We start from the raw sequence: 21,064 nt of genomic DNA on the forward strand, positions 1-21,064 counted from the left end.
CCTTTGCAGTGATCTGGATTGCATGAGTAATTCCCAGACAGACTGACTGCCGGTGGCAGAGCTCAGCCTGCAGCATCTGAGCCAAATGTTTTCATGTGAAGCCACGCAGCTTCACCAAATTCTGCACCAGCTGAGACAAATTCCCACATCTGAAAGCTCTGAGACCATTAAAACCAGTCAAATTCTGGCACAGCAAAAACATGCCATTTCTACATCAACATTTCAGAGACAGCATTTCTTTAAGACAGGTATAACTCTGATTTACAGACTTCAGTTGCTAAAGATTCCTGGACAAGTGTGTCCACTTGTTTATTTATTACTGTTGTTAAGAGCTGTATCTTATCTCTAGTCCTAGTCCTTATCTCTATCTCTCTTATCTAGTTTCAGCTTCTGTACACAGGATCAAACCATGCTGTTTCTTGCTCGCCTAAGGAAACAACTGTGTGATGAAACCCCTCCTCTGAGCAGACAGGTGTGTATCAATAAAGACATCTCTCAAATCTCTCTTCAAAAAAACAAAATCAGATACCTCCTACCAAGACATTTTCCAGCTCTGCAATTACGTGACCCTTGTAAGACTGCTCACATCCCTAATGTTCAATAACCATTCTGCTTTACAGCAGCTACCTTTGTCTTTTACCATCTCTCAGTCACCTGTTTAATTTAACATGTGTTAAAGTTCAGTTTAACATGTGCTATCACACCTGAGCTACTTGGTAACCCAGTGACACCGAATTATCTTTATTTGCATGAACGTGACCCACCGAGCAAAGGGGCAGAAGTTCACAGACATGCAGTGTAATGCATTGGGTCTTAATGGAATGTGGCCTTTTAGCTTTTTCAACAGGAAGACTGTCTTTCTAACTTATAATATTTAAAAGTGATTGAATGAATCTCTGCGACAAGGCTTTGCCATCTGTATGCAGGGTGCATCTGGTCTAAACCAAGCAATCTTTATGACTTTTAAGTTGGCGGTACACCTCATTTCCTATGCAGGTCAGGTATAATTTCCTTTCCAGTCACCTACGACTTGAGGCAGTCTGATGTCAGAAGTTTTAGCAGCTTGCTGCACTCGCCGTGCCTAACCTTTCCAAAACCTTCTCTAACAATGACATACACTTGTCTTTATGGAGGTTTTTCCACCTGCAGGAGTGAAGACAAATGGATCTCAAGGGGAGAGGATCTAACAGTCCAAGAGCTCTGCTGGAAGACCCGAAGCACCTGCTCGGCACCACACTAACAACCAGAGAAACAAGAAGCTCTCATCCCCGTCTGGTAACACCAGGGGCATGGGATGACTGGCAAGCACTCGCCATTAATCATCCTATGCCTTGCAGAAAGGTCAGCTGCACCGCAGTGAGTCAGCTCCTTCTCAGTATGGGCATCTGTGCCACATCCCCAAAGAAAACAGATGCCAGTCTGCTAATCGGCTTTTACAAGAGGAAAGGGACAGCCTGGCAGATATTCTCATCTGTATCACAATTACAGCCTAAGCCTGGAGCAACATGAGCTTCTGATGATCCCAGGCTGAGCTGAATCAGTACATCCTTCAAATGTACAGGAAACAATCCCTTAAATGCACCCCAAATGCAACTGGAATTGTTGGAAATGTCCGAAAACCTAAAGAGTTCTTCATTCTGATGGGGAAAAAGAACACCTCAAAAGTAGCCATGTGAGCTCAACAAAATCAAACACCCATTTGCTACTGTTTGAAATAACACCAATATCCCTACAGAAGCCTTCTGACATCAGTTACATCAATGATGGAGATCACACAAAAAAAGAGCCTATACATCACTCCAGCATCCAGATTCAGCACTCCTTTGAAATACTACCTATACTCGATGAACCAAAGTATACAGAAAAATTGCAACTAAGTTTTGTGGGAATACTCAAAATGAGGATCTAATGCACTCTTGGTGACATTCAATCAACAAAACAACCTGACCTGCTTTGCCCAGCCTCATCATTACTGTCTAGGTCCATGTCATAACATGGTTTTACCCAATGGCACATAAAAACTATGCGCCATGCAGGAGCTCCAGATTTTAAAGAAACAGATTTGTGAGTCTTTTCTTTATGTGTGTTGGCATACGTCATCCATGATATCCATAAAGCATACATCACATGGTTACACAAAAGCTGCATGCTACCATTCTCCCTTTTTCTCCCTCTCTTGGACCTCTCTGGTGTTTTCATCCAGTCCATTTTGACATCTGAGGACCTGTGGAAAAGTGGGTAAGTATGTACAGTATGGAGAAAGTCTGCAAATGTGCGGGGTTGAATTATCACATCTTTTCTTTGGCTCAGCAGGAGAGAAAATGTGTCTTGAAAGCCTGAAACACCAGCCCCAGTTCTCAAAATATTTGATGAGCAGATAGGGATGTATTCACTCCTTCTGGGACATATGTTACACAACAGCTTCCACTGGAAGCTGTTCTACACTTTTTGGAAGAAAATACTTCTTCCAAGCCAGGAACATGGAAGATAAATGAAAACATCCAAGCGAAGGGGAAGAAATGTACAGAATTGTTCCTAGGCTACGAAAAAGAAAGAACTTATCTCACAAATGTGAAATTCACAGGCATGTTAATTCAGTTTTTTAACATTTCAATTATTGCACACTGTTTCAGAGATCTCTATTCCATTTCATATGTATAACTAGGATTTTTTTTATTATTATTATTTTTTAATTTAATTTAAATTGACCTTTTCTAAACACAACTCTACAGCTCCAAGCTATTTCCCTTTGAAACATTTTCATAGCGGTCATCTCCCTATTACTTAGGAATCACCACAAACAGCGCCTCATAATTTCTTATAATATTGGTAAAGAGAATAATTATTTGATTTACGTTACTAAATGCTGTGTAAATGCTGTCTCCTGAAGCCAGACTTTAAAAGCAATGACAAATGTCTTACACCACGCAATGAAAATATAACAGGCTCCCATCTCACAAAGAAAACAAAGTCCTACTTGGAAACTCCTTGCTCACTAACCAGTGGAAGAAAATGGTCATGCAGAACTCAGGCATGAGCACACAGGTTGGTATGCATGAACAAAACAGTGGTCACTACGAGATCAAATGAAATCCTGCACATCAGGACTCAGAACTGAGCACAGAGCTCAGACCACCAGTAACATGAAGCCAGCAGTGCAGCCTAGATCTGTTGTTTTATTCCACTTTTCATGGCAAGTATTCTCTGTAAGAATAATTATGCATTTCAAAAGGCTTATTGTTTACATCAGCATAATGAAAGGAAGCAGAAAGAACAATCACAATTTTGCTCATAATGCTGACATAGTATTGCTCCAACATTTCTTCTGAAAATGCCACAAACTAAATTACCAGCTCATGTAAAGTAACAAGGAACCGTTCAAAGGCACTGGCCAAAGGACTGCAACCAGGACTCAGACATGCAGACAACCCAAATACCCACACTCTTAGACCAACAGCAACTGGAAGTAGCGGTGGTGACCTTTAAGTTTCAGGACAACAAAGTCCATCTACAACATGGATTAGATGCCAAATCTGAGAGCACATATGGAAAGGATCAGCTGTGACTGAAGGCTGCACAGATTCCAAACGTTTTTTTTCTTTCCTACTCTCACACTGATGGGTTTGAAGAAGTTGCTTAAGCTCAACCCTTGTCAAAGGCTGTGCATCTCACTGCCCTCACTAAAATACTGATGCACATACACATGATATTAAAGCATGGCATTGGTCAGCATAAATTCACTCTAAAACACACGCGTAACTCCACCACATGGTAAGCTCTGCTAGAAAGCAGCTGTGTGGGTCTGGGCAGAGCCCCACCAGCTTCAGTAACTCAGCTAAAATGCAATTACTTAATTACAAGGAAAATGCCGAGCACTGTTAATGGACCCATGTTTGATTTGCTTTCTAAAGCACCTCACATGCATCTTGGTGCTGAAATAATCACTGTTTGTGAAGTGCTTGGGTGGTTATCAGACAGAATTCCAATTCAGAAGGGACTCAGAGTAGATAAGTTAAATGCAAAAAGAATTTAAAATGTGACTTTAAAGTTGACAGTATTTCTTTAATCCCTTTAAGGCAGTTTAGTTCGCTGTCTAGCTTGCAAATAATGGATCAGGAATTGTTTCGGTGAGTTTCCTATCAGATAAGCAGGTCGATAATTATAGAAACAAAATGGAACTTTAATTATGAACAATAAAACCCACCCCAAAATAACCAACATACAGCAAAAATCCCAACCAACACAGTTTCTTCTATTGTGATGTCCTAAAGCTCTTTCTTACAAATGACCATATTGTGTTAGCTGGGAAAAAGTCATTGATTAAAATAATAAAAAGCCCTACTAGAAACTTGGATGTGTTTCTCCTTTGTGAGAAAAGAAAATGCTCCATCTGACCAGCTGAAAGATTTGAATTGCTTCTTCCAGAGCTCACTTTAATCCTTCCTCACAAATTAATTTAATTAAACCTATGACTATAAGGTTGGTATTTTTACATAACCTATATGAAATCTTGGTGCACTCTGATAAATCCAGAAGATTAAAAAATGTTACCTATGGTATTTAATCTTGAGTTCCTACTAATTATCTCCAGCTGAAGCAACTTGTCTGATTAGTATGCAGTTCCCAGGTAAGCCAGTGATGAAATACTGGTAAAAGTGAAACACCAGTAATTGCATTCACAGGTATCTGATAGAGCTTCTTTTCAGTTCCTGCTCTGAAAAGCTGCAACATCATTAAACAGAGGGTAAAAGAAGTCAGACATCAGGAGGAAGCCCCAGTTACCTCACAGAATCACAGAATGACCCGGGTTGGAAGGGACCTCAAGGATCATGTAGTTCCAACCCCCCTGCCTGGCAGGGCCACCAAACATACACATTTACTAGATCAGGTTGCCCAGGGCCCCGTCCAACCTGGTCTTGAACACATCAGGCTACTCAACAGTCACCAACCCCTCCCCAGATTTCCACTTTCTCAGCAGTGTTGGTGCTCTGCAGTTGATGCCAGCCCAGGTTGGCCATGTTTGAACCAGTACTGCAGAGGTTCTGGTGCAGTGGAGGCAGCAGCTCTACTCCAGATAATGGAACTGGGGAACTGATGTGCAAGTGCACATGGGTACATTGGATCCTTCTCTTTCTCTCTCAGGCTAATCCTGAAAGAATTTTATACCTGGAGCGTGAGGAGGAAGGAATGCTCTCAGACTGTGTGCTGGGCTCCATTGACAGCCCGCTGGTTACAAACAGTGATGAGAACACAGGCTCCTCAGAAGTCTCTCAGCTGTGGCTGAGAGTCCAGCACAAACCCGCAGGGCTCTCTGAGCTCCTGCATCAGCAGCTGCTCTTTCATTATGCCTCTGCCCAAGCTCATTTTCCTTCTCTGGTTGACAGAGATTACTCCAATTCTAATCAAAACAGGGAAGGAAAAGCCCCACAGAACACTAGGGGGACTAAATTATACAAAGGATAAAGGAGCCAAGCAGCACTGAGACCATATCCATCGTAAAAGAGATTATGGCTGCAAAAGTGCTTCTTATCGATAGGGAACCTACAGCCACAAAAGGTCCCCAGATGAGCAAACATAACGAAACCTGCCAAGATGAGTGATAAAAATTATAGAATGAAAAATCATACAAGTCTCCAGCAAAATGCAACAATCCATTGCAAAACATTGTTTTCCTGCTACCAGAAAATCTGCACCTTATCTACTCCCAAACGAAAAGCTTTCCCAGGTATGCTGCAACATCTCCACTGCATCTTGTGTCTGCTGTTACTACATGGCCTTACTGTTCTGTTAGAGCACAGAGTATAAAAATATCTTCCAGGACTTGGTAAAAATTCACACTGTGAAGGCATTTTCAGTCACGCTCCATGTGATGCTATCTGCAGCATGCACGGCAGCTGAAAGGAAGCCATTCTGCAGCACTAACATCTGCACTGCCATCTCCTTCACCAAGACTGGGATCCAAGCTCATGTCAAATGAAGATGCAGCTTTTCCATATTAAGGTGTCAGCTCCTATGAGCTGGTGAAGGTATCGACATATAAATTCTTTCTCAAAGGGGCCAACAAAGCACAAAGAACTCAGAGCAGAAAAAGCATTCAGTAGACAACCATATACTTAATCATTTTTAAATATCCTCACTCTAAAATACATTTATATGTGCAAACAGAAAGACATTCTGAAAAGGCTTTGCTGCTATTATTACATCTCTCAGAAGGGAACATTTCATCTTTTACATACACACAAAGAAACCCTCACCTGTTTTCTTTTTCAGACGACGGAACGGACAGCTTAGATGGTATTTTAATTGAATTTGCTCAGGCTGTTGCACAAAAAACAGCGGCGTGTAGACCTGTGGCTGAGAACAAAAGGTGCTCCCCTGCCATCCCTACCTTCCCTTCATTACACACAGCCCTGCTGGTTCACATCGCTCAGCTCCAAGTCTGACTCTCACAACATGTCTAGAAGCAGGAATTGAAATAAAAAACGTAAATTCTAGCAGAATTTAGTATGATTAATTGCTATTTCTTATTCACATTCTATACACAGATGACATACCTGCTGAAACGATCCAATTAATTTGTGCATGTGCACTTCTAAATATATGTATAATTTGACTTTAGTACAACTAGGAAAAAAACTGCTGGCTGACCAACATGTAGACACGCTTCCTGCCTCACAAGGAGAGGGAGAAGCATGGTTATGTTCATGTCAAAAATGACTATTTACCACCTCAGTCACAAAACAGATTTCACAGCCTTACTGCACAGTGTCCTTACTACAGGCCAGAAGCCATTGCTAAGGCAAAGAGCTGGTTGAGGCTCATGGCAGCTGTGGACATCTGCTGCACCACAAAAACATGCAGAGCAATGATGTGTGTGAGCCTCACACTGCAGACAGTGCTGCCAGCAACGGTGGCTCACCCTGGGCACAGCACGACTGAAAGCATTTCAGAGAACTAAAAATCTCCAGGGCAAGGTTTATGTTACATGAATTATCTACCAAAGCATGCAGAGGTTGCACATTAAACCAGTCTTAATCATGATCCTAATCCTCAAGGAAGCAGGATGGAGTATCACGAGACCCTCATTAAAACTGCCAACGAGTTCAGTGGGAGCTTGTCCTGAATGAAAACATGATCCCACAACTGTACAAAGAGAGAAAGACAGGAAAAATATATCTATTAAATAAAAGGTGCAATTATGAATCACAGCTTCAACCTACGAGAAACACATTATGATACTGAAACATCGAGAATTTAAATGTGGAAATTGTTGGTCAATGCCATTTCACTTTCACTCCTGACACCATAATTCACCCATTCAAGAAAGGGCAGCAGGTTTGCTTTCTGCACAACTACAGCGCAATGCTGCTTCATTTGGTTGCCAACATATTTCATTTTTCAAGTCATGACTTGCTTTTGATCTCCAGAAATTATTTTAGCCAACAACTGTTTTAAAAATCAGGAAATGTGAATTTCAGAACACAAGCAGGAAGGGAAAGGAGAGAAAGAAAATTAATAGGCTGTGAAAAGATGCTTGAGGATTTTTGAAAGCCTCTTCAGTTTTTACTAGCTCAATACTGATGGGCTTCCAAATAACTGTACACACAAGGCCTTCATATGCTCAACCTTCACTTTCTCTCTCACTGAAGTAACTGCAAGATTAACAGCAGCCATAAAAGGCAGCAACAAGCCCTTTTATGACTGTTCCTGTTTATGAACTGCATGAACATGTCAGACTAATAGGAAAAATATTTGAATGCCAACATTTAAATATTTGCAACAGTCAACTCATGAAAGCTCAGAGCTGACCTGGAGCATCCCTGGAGGAGTTCAAGGCCAGGTTGGATGGGATCCTGGGCAGCCTGGTCTAGTATTAGATATGAAGGTTGGTGGCCCTGCATGTGGCAGGGGGTTGGAGCCTGATGATCCTTGAGGTCCCTTCCAACCCAAGCCATTCATTAATTGTATGACCTGAGGCATACAAACACTGCAAATGCCAAATCTTGCAAAGCTACATGAGAAAGTGACTTTCTTACAAGATTACATTGCTTAATAAAAGAACATAAAAACACGAGAAAAGATCCAACAGATAACTTCTATTGGTTTTCCTATTGGTCTAGAACCTCTGAAAAGGTCACTTCTGAAGCTCAAGCTCTATCCACCTTCCCTAGAAGGAAAAATAGGTTTTCTTTAGGAGGGTATTACTTCAAAGTTTTGAGCACTGATAGAACTGAAGCACAATCATTGCATACCCTAAATTAACATACACCTCTAGGTAAGTAAAATGCTAAGAACCCCAAAGCCATGGAAATCATCAAAAAGGAGATGTAATGCACTGCCCAACAGCCAGAGATAAAGTTATCCTGCTACTAAGGATAAACAGCTAGGCTTTGAGTTTGCTGAATTTGCTTTGATGTAAAAGGATAATTTCATGCTTCAATAAAAGGAACAGGATGCGAGAAAAGCTAGATTAGGTTTCTCATCTTGTCAAAGATTTCTTGTGTTAGTACCTACCATTTTGTGTCCTTTGGGATGTGAGGTCAATTTAGGGTTGTTCAACAAGGACCCACTTGGACTCATTCTGATGAGCTACAGTGATAAAGGAACCAGAGCCACTTGCGAAGGAAGTATACACTGTCTGAGATAAGATGACTAAAGTAGAAATGTTTATGAACATTTCAAGAGTTACATATAAGAGTTACATGTACTTTGGATAAAAATAGACTTTTAGAAATCTTTACTAGACCAGAAGATAGGATCTGTAGGGAACTACTGGTCTTCTAGCCAGCCCTGACAATTCTCATCCATCTCCAGAGTATTGCTCATGTGTTCATCGAGCAGAATTTTTAAGAGTCCAAAACACTTCATAAACAGACCTGGAAGCAGCATACAAAAGATATAGAATATTTTTTATATTATATTTAGGATGTGATAAGGCTTTGACAGAGGCTTGTGACTGACGAAAAAGGGTGATTCCTTTGACAGAATTGTGCTATTTCCAATTTCCTGGCAAAACAACAATAGACTACACACAAGGAGAGGCTGCGAGAACTATGTTCAGCCATCAGAAGAGGAGAAAGGAAGATTTTATTGCTGCCTTCAACTCTGAAATGGGAAGGGAGTGGAGAAAACAGAGACAGGCTGTTCTCAGACGTGCATGGTGATGCACGCTGCAACAGAGGAAATTCAGGTGACATCCAGGGTGGCCAAGTGCAAGGACAGGGACCTGTTTGCAGCAGTGGCCTGGACTAGATGACCCCCACAGGTCCCTTCTGTCTTAAATTACTCTGTGACTTCACAGAAAGATGATCATGGTGCGATATTGTTTTATTCTGTTAATCTCCATAGATTTGCTCACTGACAAATCAAGGTTTTTGCCATTAGTCCCACAAACTCAGTCTGAGCTTCTGCAAAACCAGACTGTCTCTTCTTGTCCCGTCACCAGGAGGGTCCCGCAGCTCCAGAAGCATCCCCACCTTCTGTACCTTATGCTATATTTGTTCATGGATGCAGTAGAAACCTCAGCTGCTGCAATGCTCCCAAGGGCCCACCACAACTGTGGCAGCCCAGTAGCCAGACCACAGAAGCTGCAGGATTTTGTGCTGGCAAGAGACAGTTAGTGCAATGGGAGTGCTGTAAAAATGAACACTCGTTCACCTGACACTAACCTTACCTCACTTAATTCCTTGAATGAACCCATAACAAATTCATCCAACAGAACAGTCTTTATTCCACTGCACATACAATTCCCCACCATCACAGCACAATATAAACAAGAAGATCTGCTCTTGATGTTGGGGAAAATAAAAATCCTTTCTGTTTCTGCCCCGGGTACTAAAACGTGGCATCTGGCTGTGCCTGGATGATTTGACCTAGTTTGTTTGTGGTGGCTTTTTCTTTTTATTCCCCTCCTCCTCCCATTTTCAGTGGCCCAGTGTACACGATGGCCTGAGCGAGACAGTCCACCCTTCTTCAAGATAAATGAATTCTCCAAGGGCAGGAACAGTCTATTAAGTCGCTTTCCAGAAAAGCACAGTAATGTAACCAAACTCAGTCAGACGTGCACGAGACGTAGATCAAAGATGAATAATATGGAAATAATTTCCTTTGGGGTAAATGGGAAGCTAGGAGAGGGCTGTGCATTTGGGGGTGAGCAATACTGTCAGCAATACCAACAATTGCAGAATTAATGCTTTTGTGCAACTTAATAGCAAACAAGGACAATTAAACACTCACCAGTATTACAGGAGATCAGTATACACAGCAGCAGCACATAAAGTGCCCGGGATTGTGGAAAATACCCATTAAAAATAAAACTGTCAGGTTTGGATACATCTCCCCAAATGACACGTACTTCGAAATAAGGACTGCATGAACTGAAACTGTATTTCAAACCAGCATTCACAGATTTCATTTTACATTCCATTTCCATTTAAAAAAATAAATCTATTTCCAGGACTGCTGCTTATTAAACCTGCCCTATTAAACCATTCCTTATTACATGCAGCATGAATTCAGGCCTCCCTTTTTCTCTCTCATAACATCCTCCTGCACCATTTCATATAATAAGTTCTGCTCTTAACTAGGAGGATGTCACACATCTGATAAAGAAATAAGAAATGGTGAGTTTCTGCTGCCTGCGTTCCTTGATCTCATTATATATACCATGTCCCTAGGCAAGAGTTTGCCAGCTCAGATCTTTACTTGCTCTATGCCTTTAATTTATGTTCCCATCATTGCTGCTACTGTTTGCTAGCATTTGTTTTTATTTTTCTCCAGAGATTTTTATTTTTCATTAAATAACCAAATCCAGAAGAAAATTTAAAAGTTCTTGCCTGTAAAAAGGCCACATGATTCTGTACCTGTGTTGGAACAGCACCGTGTGGCTGACATCCATTTTGACAGAGGAGGAATGGCTACCATTCCCCTTCCTCAGCTTCTAGAAACTGGGCGGTGAAATAGCAAGGAATATCTCACATTTAAGCAAAGCCTGTGCAGCACATGCCACCACCCCAAGACAGGCACTGAGTGGGCTGTTATTAGTGAGAGCAATTGAAAAGCGGTCTGGGGCTCCTCAGCTGGATGGTTTGTGGGGCCCTACCAGATCTCCTTGCAGCTGAACACAGACCTACTGAACCTAAAAAGGCTTTGCCAAGGAAGATGAGGCTGGAGCATGACATGTTGGAGCACTAACACTTCCCCTTCTCCATCAGCATTGCAGTGCAGCACAGATAAATGGCATTTCTTTGTTCCATCTCACCCAGCATCCCATTTCTTCTCATTTATTAAGCATCTAAAAATAACTTTCTTCCCTTCAACATTAAATTCCTACTCCCCCCCCAGCCTCATTCAACCCAACTTCTTTAAATCATGCATTCTGTCCCTCCTGCCCTCTGTGGATAGCATTAATTTTTGAGTTTGCATGGCTTTGCTTCCCCTGATTTAGGGGCTCATTCTACTTCCACACAAAAACAAACTAAGCCAAAATAAAACAATCCCCTTCCCCATCATTACATCTGATGATTACTTCACAGAGAGAACAGACCCAGCCCTCAATATCTGCCCGAATAGATCAGCTTACAGAGGAGGGATACACTTATTTTGGAAACTTTAATATAGAATAAATGAGACCCAATAAACTCAGCTGCCAAATAATAGCACTGAAGAACTGACAGATGGCAGAACACTGAGGTTTAGTGATGTTATTTGCCTGCTACATGAATAATTCTCTTGGACAAACCTAAGGGTGTAAGAGTATCTTTAGATCAAGGATTTAGCTCAAAGAAAAGAAGAAATACAAGCAGCTTCTTCTTCATAATAACTCATTTCCAAACCAGAAGCCTGAACAACCATCTTATCCGTGCTCATGCCAGATGCAACAGTGAGAAGCCCTACAGATTCTAACAGTTGGGAACTCCACAGCCACTTACAGCCACTGCTTCCCACCACATTTCATAGCTTGAAGAAAATGCACTTTATGTGGATAGCAGGAAAAAACCCTGGACACCACAGGCTGAGCAAAGTCAGGCAAGTTGTGATTGCCATCTTATCTATGGACACAAGACAGGTTGCACTGCCCTGAAAACCTGGGGAAGGGTAACATCCTGAAAGAGGATAATGCCAGGAACAAAGATGAGCAACTTCAGGGATCTGGGAAGCAGTAACGAACCAAGTAGGTTTGTTTGTTTGTTCACAACAACCTTTTATCTTTAGCTCAGCATTAGAGACAGGGACAGGAAGAGCTACAAGCATATGTGAATTAATCCCACAGCCAGGACAGTGCTTATGCATTATCGGGCTGATTCTGGTTCCTTAAGAGCAGATCGGATCAGCCTTTGAGATGACACATACTTTGACAAGGATACAAAACATCTGGGAAGAATGGCCTTACCATGCAAATTAAAGCCTATAGCTATCAACAGCCCTAAGATTAAAACTACTTGATCTTCATCTGATTAAGTGTGAACCTCGGATCTGAATAATCCCATAAAAGAAGTAAAGTTCCAAAATTCTACTTGCAGATATTTTTAAGATTAGAAGGCAAGCTTTGAACTGGTACAGAAAGAAACATCAACTTGACTGGAGAGCCAGCCACAAGTCAGGCATAAACTTGTACTGAGCATCCTGTAAACTCTGAGATATGAAGATCTTGTATCTACCACACAAACTTGTAACAAAAGTTAAACATATTGTGCTGAGACAGTTATACACTGACAAGAATGGAATTAAAACTAGCCTTAACAAGGCACTCCAACAGTGCAGCCAGCTACATGGTATGAAGGCATGAATCAGAGCAGTTCAATGTGTGCTGGAGGCCCTGCTATGATAAAAGTCACCTTTATCTTCTGTTGTTGGAAGCTGGGATTGTGACTCAGGACCACCCTGATCCAGACGTTAAAAATATGCAACAACAAAGTCCTAAGAGGACACTTTACCTATAACAGAGAAGACTAAAGCATCAGAAGCATCTGGTTTCAACAGAGAAAAGCACTCACTCGTGCAAATTCCCTCTGGAAGCTAAGAGACCCTGACTGACTGACAGACACGGACGTTATCTTCTGTGAATAGAAACGCTGCAGTTATAGGCCATAATTACATGCCACAGTCTCTGACCTGTTTTCAAAACTCTTGTACTAAAAATAAGAAAAAAGGCCAAATCAAGAATTAGTCCACACGGGCGCTGTCACTGCCACAGTGAATTCCTGATTGACCTGTCACAGCACACTACACAACTGGAACAGATTTCTGCCTGCATCAAGGTGACACTGGCCCGCTCCCATTAGCAGTAGGGAGACGTTTCAAGGGCCATTATTTTCCTGATACTATCTGAACAGAAGAACCACTGCAGAAATGTAGACTTCGGTTTCTTAGTAGGTTTCAAGCAGAAAATCACACTAAACTGAACAAATGACTTTCCTCTCAGGATGGCAGCCCCACATTGTACCAATCAAAGGCTCGGGTCAAGCGTCCTTTACAAGACTTAAGTTTTAAAGATGATTTCCCCAGAGAAATAACGTAAGTGGGGAAAAATGGGAGGAATGGAAGATGATCAAGAAAAATCACCAGGGAACTAAGACCATGCTATGGCCTCTGCCAAGAGATTTACAGAGAGCAACACCAGGGAATGGAGCTGCTTAGTTATGCAGCCCCCCTCCACACAATCAGGTAGCGGAAGGAGCATTAATAAGATAGCTTTTGACTAAGGCGGATGCAGGGTGAAAGACCAATGCTTATAGTACATAAATATGCTAATGTACTCACTGAAGTCATTTTTTGTGTAGTCTGTATATGGCTGCAAAAAACATTCCATTCATCTTATGCAAAAGATAAGCTTATTTATCTTTCTTAATTAGGGAGGGAGAAGGTAGAACAGGTACTAGGATTAAAAATAAAAGCACAGTTATTTGTGAAGCCCTCTACGTGCCAATAAAACACTTCCTCCAGCACTGTTTCTGACTCATGGGAATATATTTGTGAAGTACATGACTGGAAATTCAATAGAATGGCTTGTATAAGTTTCTTGGTCTGCTCAAGAACAAATCTGCAGATGTAAGCAAGCTAGTGCTTTCATTACAGTGTTCCTGGGATTTCCTTCAACTCAGCAGCACGGACAGAGGTCCTCAAAGAGCAAAAAGATTATGCGCACTGTGTGGAAATCAAGCATGTTTTTTTACTGACTGAATCAATACATTTTTCAAAGGTGCTGTCTGCACTAAACACCTCAGCTTTAGTTACTTCACACTGCTCACCTTCTGTCTATTACCTTCTTCCTCACTTGTTCTCCAAGGCAAAGATTAAAATAAGAAATAATAACACTGAGGATGTCCTAGGAATCGCAAAGCTCAGCTGTAGTGACAGAAGTGCTGTTTGCAGCGATGAATCCTAAGATGCGACCCCATGCAAAATGCTGCACGTTGCAGTTTCCTAAGGCCTGACCCCAGGTGCACAGATTTCATAGTGCTTGATTCAGACCTTACACAATTGCTGGTGCAGCCCCACAGACTTGTAAGCCTATACTCCAGGGAGCAATGGGGCACCCTGTGGGTGTGGGACTAAATAACAGCTTCTGATTCCCCTTGGACTCCTGCTTTTTAAAAGCATTCACTTTCGTGAGGAGACTGATAGGAATCTTAGTGCAGCACTGCTGATCACAAGCCCTGAAACTATACAAAATGCAAGTGCTAGAAACGTTTCCAGTTGCATTACAGACAGAAATACACCTCGTATAGTTCTATCAGCATCACTGTCTGGAAAATTGGTATTCTGGAACATTTGGAAGCCATCTGATTCAAATGACCTGAATCTTTTGTGCGTTTAACTTCTCTTACAACAAAAGCTTAAGTTTAAACATCATCCTGTGAGTGTTAAGAATAACACCTTCCATTTCTTAACGCTTCATGCTTTGACAAGACGACATGTCTGAGAAACACCACTTGTCTGTGCTACTCACTGCACGCTGCTTCTGATTCATCTGACCCATCAGAACATTCTTCTTCACCGTCACACTTCCACCTGTCTGGGATGCAGTGGCCGTTGTCACAAGCAAAATCCGACTCGGCACAAGTTTTCTTTGCTGCAGGAAATAAAAAGACAAACAAAACTGGATGTGAACATAAGCAGAGCAGATCACCGTCACTGCATTTGATCCCACAAAGGACAATATTGATTTCCCCACATCAAGAGAATTAATCCCACATTCAACATTGCTTCCCCATGAGAGAATCACACAGGTATCACAGATGGGTGTTCCTTTACACTTATTCCTCAATTATTCAAAGTGGATCCACTCTTTTATGTTTTGTTCCAGACAGTAAAAAATAAAAACTAAAATACAGGGATGCTCTTTATGAAAATGAGGATCTGGGGTTTTTACTACGAAACACTGCTGCCTACACGGAACTGAAAGTGCTGCGTGATTTACAGACAGGTAAGACAAACAAGTCTCGCCTTTGGAGTAGTACGATCTAACAATGTTTTTATCTACGCAGACTATTCATGGCTTTTTTTAGCACATCTGTCACCATATTAGATGATCATAAAGCACTCCTCCAGACAATAAACATCATTTCATTAAATGTCAACCACTCAACACTCTTTGCTTTGCTTGCATTAATCTAGGGCTTGAAAAAGATGCAAGGCAGGAGCTCAAGCAATTAACGGGTCTATTCCACTGTGCTGGTGGTGCAGCACACTCAGTGCCCTTAATACACATCAGCATTATTCCACTGCAGCAGAAGGAAAGCAGACTAGTCTGGCCTGTTCAGTCCTTGGCCTCAGTGTGTACATGATCACCGGTCACTGCCTTTTCCAATGGTGTGGCTTTTCTGCAAGGAATCCAGCTGAAGAGCAGTTCAGCTGACTAACCAATTCATATAGCAGGCGGTGGCAGGGAGATTTGTTTCTTCCCTTCTGCAAAGCTGCTCACAACCTAATAGTATCACAGGAAAATACAGGCAGTAAAGGACACCTGGAGGCCACGACCAACCTGTGCCCCAAGACCAGGCCAGCCCTGAGGTCAGACCATGTTACTCATGGCTTCACACACTCTGGTCCTAACAACTCAATATCAGGATAGAGACAGCATGGCCTCCCTGTGCAATCTGCTCCACTGCTTTCCTGATCCCACATAGAGGCTTTGTGCTTGGTACCTACTGCTTGGTGTAAGTCATATGTACACATCATGGCTTCATCAGCAGACATTTTCAAAGCATTAAACACAACAACTTACCCTCCAGGGCTTGATCTTATTTTTTCTTACACAAGCACAGGCTTACAAGCCCATGACCTATGCAGGAAGAGGGTCGTTGCTGCACGAGGTACTGGGGATGCTGCCATGGCAGAAACCAAGCATTCACATTCTAACGTGAGACAAGCGTCAAGCAGGAAAACACCACTAAACAGCTGCACAGCCTCTCAGGATGCACTTCACAAAGAGAATATGCATTTACTCCCCCTTCCACTGCTAAATGAACCATGTTCTGAATCAAATGGACAATTTGCCCTTCAGTCATTTAGAACCAAATATTATGAACAAATACAGAGAGAAACTATACAGGCCAACTGTTTTACAAGAGACCAGTGATAGCAGGAACCCAGTCTGATCTTCCAAGGATGCTGCACATCCATTATGAGAGGGAACAGACCTGCTCCTCGACACTTGTGCAGCTGGCTATCGTGGGTCACTTCTGATGTATTTATTACATCAGATTAACTAAACTAAGCTTGCATGTAATGGTCAGAAGCTCATACCAGATGCTGATGGGATACGAGTGCATAAGCAAAGTCACAGCATTCCCCTGCCTGCTGCCAGGCTGGAGCTCAGCAGTTGCTGTTAAAACAGCTGTATTTTTCCTGAAAGCAGTGACAAGTCTAACACTGGAGACATGAGATGCTTCATTTTAAAAACACATTTAGTTTAATACAAGCTCTCTCAGCATCATCGTGTCTTACCTCCATCAGAAATCTCTGGTCCTTGGCTCATTCCCAGAAGACCCAGACTGTGACCCAGCTACCTTTCCACCTCCACCCAACCCTCTCTTTCTCCATCAGTCTGACGCTCCGACCACTTATTTCCAGGACACGCAGACACAAGCCAGGGGTCAGCAACAGACAGGAGCGTAACAGGCAGCCCTCCCACCTACAGCACGGCCAGCCTGCTCACAAGCAGATGGTGGCACTGATTGCTTTGTTCCCCCGACACTGCTCTTGGGCAGCACAATTAATAGATTGCCAGGATTCACAAAAGGAAGAGAAACGCATTACTGACATTCACAGGGCATCCTTTGAGGTTGTTAATGTGCTCCCTGAGCAGAGCCCCTCTTTGCAAGGCAAAACTGTACTCAACCACCCAGCAGCAGAGAAAGGGGTCCCTGCCCACACGCCCACCCAAGGGTCCCACAGGTCCCTGTCTGATACATCAGCAAGATTAAAGCACATTTGGTCCTTTGTTTCAAACTACCCTAACTAATCACGTAAAGCAGCAGGCTAAGGGGGAGAAGCCCTTAAACCATTCTATGATTATTATATTTACATCTACCATTTCTGATTTTGCTGCTTTTCATTATTTATATTTTTAATAATGTATTGTTATTATCCAACACGTTGGGTCATGGCTCTGCAGAACGCCTTAATTAAAATATACTCTGCTTTGCGTTGCCAACAGCAGCCCGGATTATTCAAACTGCAAGAATACTGGAGTCCTGTCATTTCTCACCACTAACGCGAGACTGGAATCACTTTGTTTTCAACCATATTCCCCTTCTGGCACTCAATCCTCGTGTCTCCGCAATCACGGCACAGGCAGGGAGCAGTTAATTAATATATCAGCTCTCTGTCGTTTTCCTCCTTTTCTTTTTCAAGTCCAATAACCTCTTCTATTAATATCCCGTGTTATACACCTTTCTTCCATCAATTCTCTATTAAAAATTCATTCAGGCTCGCACCATAAACCATCAGCGATGCATTAAAAAGTAAAATAAATAAATACCTCCCTTTTAGACAGTGGGGAGGACACAGGTTCATTCTATGGTTTCACCTGGCTCAGAAATAGCCAAGCAGAATTAATTGTTCCCCTGAGACCTATTTCCTTTGCCGTAAGCAGCACAGGCAGCTCTACTCACATCTCTTCCAAATGAACATAAGCAAACAAGAGTAACTAGTCACAGTTTTCCTGCGCTTCTGCTCCTCAGGGGGCAAACTGATACCTGGAACAAGAAGAGAGAAGGCTACTGAAGCATACACGCAGCCTTTCATCTTCTTCCCTGCTTGGATACAGGGAGTGACACCAAAGAGACTGCATTTCTTTTGGCTCTTGCTCCATTTGCCTTTAGTACCTGCTTTTCCTTTCTCACATCTGCAGCTGGGCAGATAGGAAAGGAGTTATAGCGTAGAAGTTAACTCCTGTGCAGCCACAGGGCTGATTCCCAAAGGGCTGAGCATTGGTTTGGCTGGATTTCCAAGGCTTGTTTAGAAAGGAATTCATTCCTGCTTCTCTTCCCCTAGTATAACTGACAAGAGAGGAAATAAAGCCATGACAGAAACACAAACTAATGCACTGAATTTCAAACTAAATCGCATCAGACCAGCACGGTCCCCCATTTTGCAAAAATATCCTTCTGTTTTCCATTATTTGCATCCACTATCCCAAACTGAAGGTGAGGAGTTGGGGTTCATCCCTGGGGCAAATAAGAAGCAGAATGAAATGAAACTGAGCTCACTTCAAACCTTTTCTGTACCCCAAGCTCAAAAAAAAAAAGAAAAAAAGACTGATCCCCAGCAGTTTGACCATGTTCAATACCTAAATGATGTCTGTCTTCTCAAGGAGATATGAAAATCCTAACCTGCATCTTAGTGTTGTGGCCTGAGTACTCCAAGTGTTGTAGACTAATGTGGCATTGGCTTCAATAAAAAGGAAGCACAAAATGAGTGTATGGAGATCCACCAAGGTGTGACCTTCCCATGGCAACAGGTGGGCAAAAAACTGCCTCATCCCTGCCCAACAACACTGGCACCAGCTATAGGATTGGATGCAAGCAGCCCAGGATCACTCAGCTGTTGCCAGCTCCTCGGCATGGGAAATCCCAGGAACATGCAAGTTTGCAGCTACAAAACAGCATAAGATCGAGAGTTGAAATGTCAGGAACTCTTCATAGATGTGGGTTGTTGGATCCTTTTCGTTTTCAGACAACTAAAGACACCTTGAAGTAATGAAAGGGAATATTTAACCAGGCTCTGAATCTGGCCACTTTTTTTGATGCTGCCATCTCAGCAGGCAGTTACATTTATAAAGTAAGATGAATGAGATCACCTCAAACGGGCGGTGCTCAGACACAGACTACGTTCCCTTTGATACCAAACATGAAACGCATTTAAATGTCTTCTCCCAACGACCCCTGAACCCACCTCAGCAAGCAGTGACCCACTGACAGGGGCTCCTTGATGCCCACATTCCATCCATGCAACAGATGTGAAGCTGTTGAGACTAAACCAGCCCCTCTGACCAATTAAATCGGATCAAATAAATTAAAAAGACAGACATCACCTGGGGTTTGCATTGATATCAAAGGTATCCAACTCTGTGCATTTTAAATGGTAATGCGTACATCCTCCATTTCAAATCATCTAAATACATTTTCACTGAGCTTAACGTGAGGAAAACGGCAGCACAATACAGCGATCTGTGAAAAGCTATGGAAAACACGGAATGCTACAACTGCATTCTGTCATGTATGAAATTAAAGTGATGTCAGCGAACAGCCACATGCCTTCATTGCCGTCATCAAGGTAAAACCCTGGAATCTTTCTCCTTTTCTCAGGTTGCTCTGCTATTTCAGACATTAAGAAGGGCCCGTATGCACACAAGTTGCTCTATTTCTTTTCAACACAGGTTGGGCTAATGAATATAGTATACAGAGGGGGTATCCAAGATGAGTTCTCCTTGGGAGCCTGAAGGCTTCAGCAGGGATCTGGCTTCATCTGAGGGTGCTTTGCAGCTGGGAACAACCCCAGCAGAGACCCCAAGCACTGCCTCGCTCCACAGGAACATCTGCTCCCTCACATTTTCGTCCAGCTATGGGATTGTTTTGGTTTTTTTCCTTGAGATTCTCGTGCAAAGCACCAGTGATCTTTTAAGCTGCATAAAAAGAAGTTTTCTGACAGTTTTCTCATTGCTATTCATCGGGAGCCCACATCATCTCAGTCTTCAAGTCTCTGGGGGTTTAAAAGGAAAAAGGACAAACAAAAATCAGCTACCAACCCTCCCTCTCCTTCTCCCTCTCCCCCCACCCCCCGGTCTACCTGTAAATGGAAAACCCTGCTTTTCCTGGGGGTTGGTGGGACAGATATTCCTCCCAGTATCGTTAATTTGGTACACTCCAACCTAACACTTTGTTTTTTAAGTATTCTTCAACTAAAGCTTATCCACAACTGCCTTTTGCTGACAGAATTGCTGGCTCTGTCTGCTTTGGGCTTTGTTTTCTTTTAATGAGCAGCAAGACACTGTTGCAAGACACGAGATCTTGGGTGGCAGCTACGTGTACGTTATTTCACAACGAAGGGTGTTTGCAAACTCCCCAAGAGCCATTTCATGGTATTCTGTCTTTCTGCTTCTGGGAATTAAGCACTAGGGGCCATGTTCTATACCCTGATGAAAAACCACCAAAGCCCATGAATAATTATTGGCCTCAGTGATCCCTGCACAAAATTGGACGCAGATGTTTTTATGACATCCTATGATGTGTGTTTTTAATGCACGTTTTACAATCCTCAGCCTAAGTTATGGGCCTCAAGGAGACACCAGTAAATTCTGCTGGTTGACAGGGTGGTCACACAGATAAGAAAATGCTCCCAAGGCAGGAAGGTAGAAACAGTGCAGAACTCCCCAGATTTGAGCTTGGGAGCAATCACCAGTGTGGGACTTTTCCACCATGCTGATCCTTTGCTGCAGCCCCTGCTGCTTTCAAATCCATGATATCCCCAAATCATTAATGGCTATTGGTTTTCATAAAGAGTTTAAACTAACAATCTGCTGACAAAAAAAGGGCTGGGCTTCCCAGGGGCAACACAT

The 21,064-nt window shown here is 42.5% G+C and overlaps 1 protein-coding gene and 1 long non-coding RNA gene across 4 annotated transcripts in view; one reads left to right on the forward strand and one right to left on the reverse strand.

Annotated features, from left to right (window-relative positions):
* The window catches only part of LRP8 (LDL receptor related protein 8), a 132,933-nt gene that overhangs the window by 36,755 nt on the left and 75,114 nt on the right, over positions 1 to 21,064 (reverse strand). For all 3 annotated transcript variants that reach the window (XM_015870590.3, XM_015870589.3, XM_085511725.1), the window contains one exon: positions 14,951 to 15,073. In XM_015870590.3, the coding sequence (XP_015726076.1) occupies positions 14,951 to 15,073 (123 nt within the window). The remainder of the gene's footprint in view (positions 1 to 14,950; positions 15,074 to 21,064) is intronic.
* Positions 391 to 1,371, forward strand: LOC146759067 (uncharacterized). The gene is made up of 2 exons (XR_014932851.1): positions 391 to 472; positions 1,150 to 1,371. It is a non-coding gene; the product is annotated as an uncharacterized LOC146759067 (long non-coding RNA).

Source organism: Coturnix japonica, chromosome 11, assembly GCF_054131305.1.
Source record: "Coturnix japonica strain WE chromosome 11, WE-NBRP24, whole genome shotgun sequence".
NCBI lineage: Eukaryota > Metazoa > Chordata > Aves > Galliformes > Phasianidae > Coturnix > Coturnix japonica.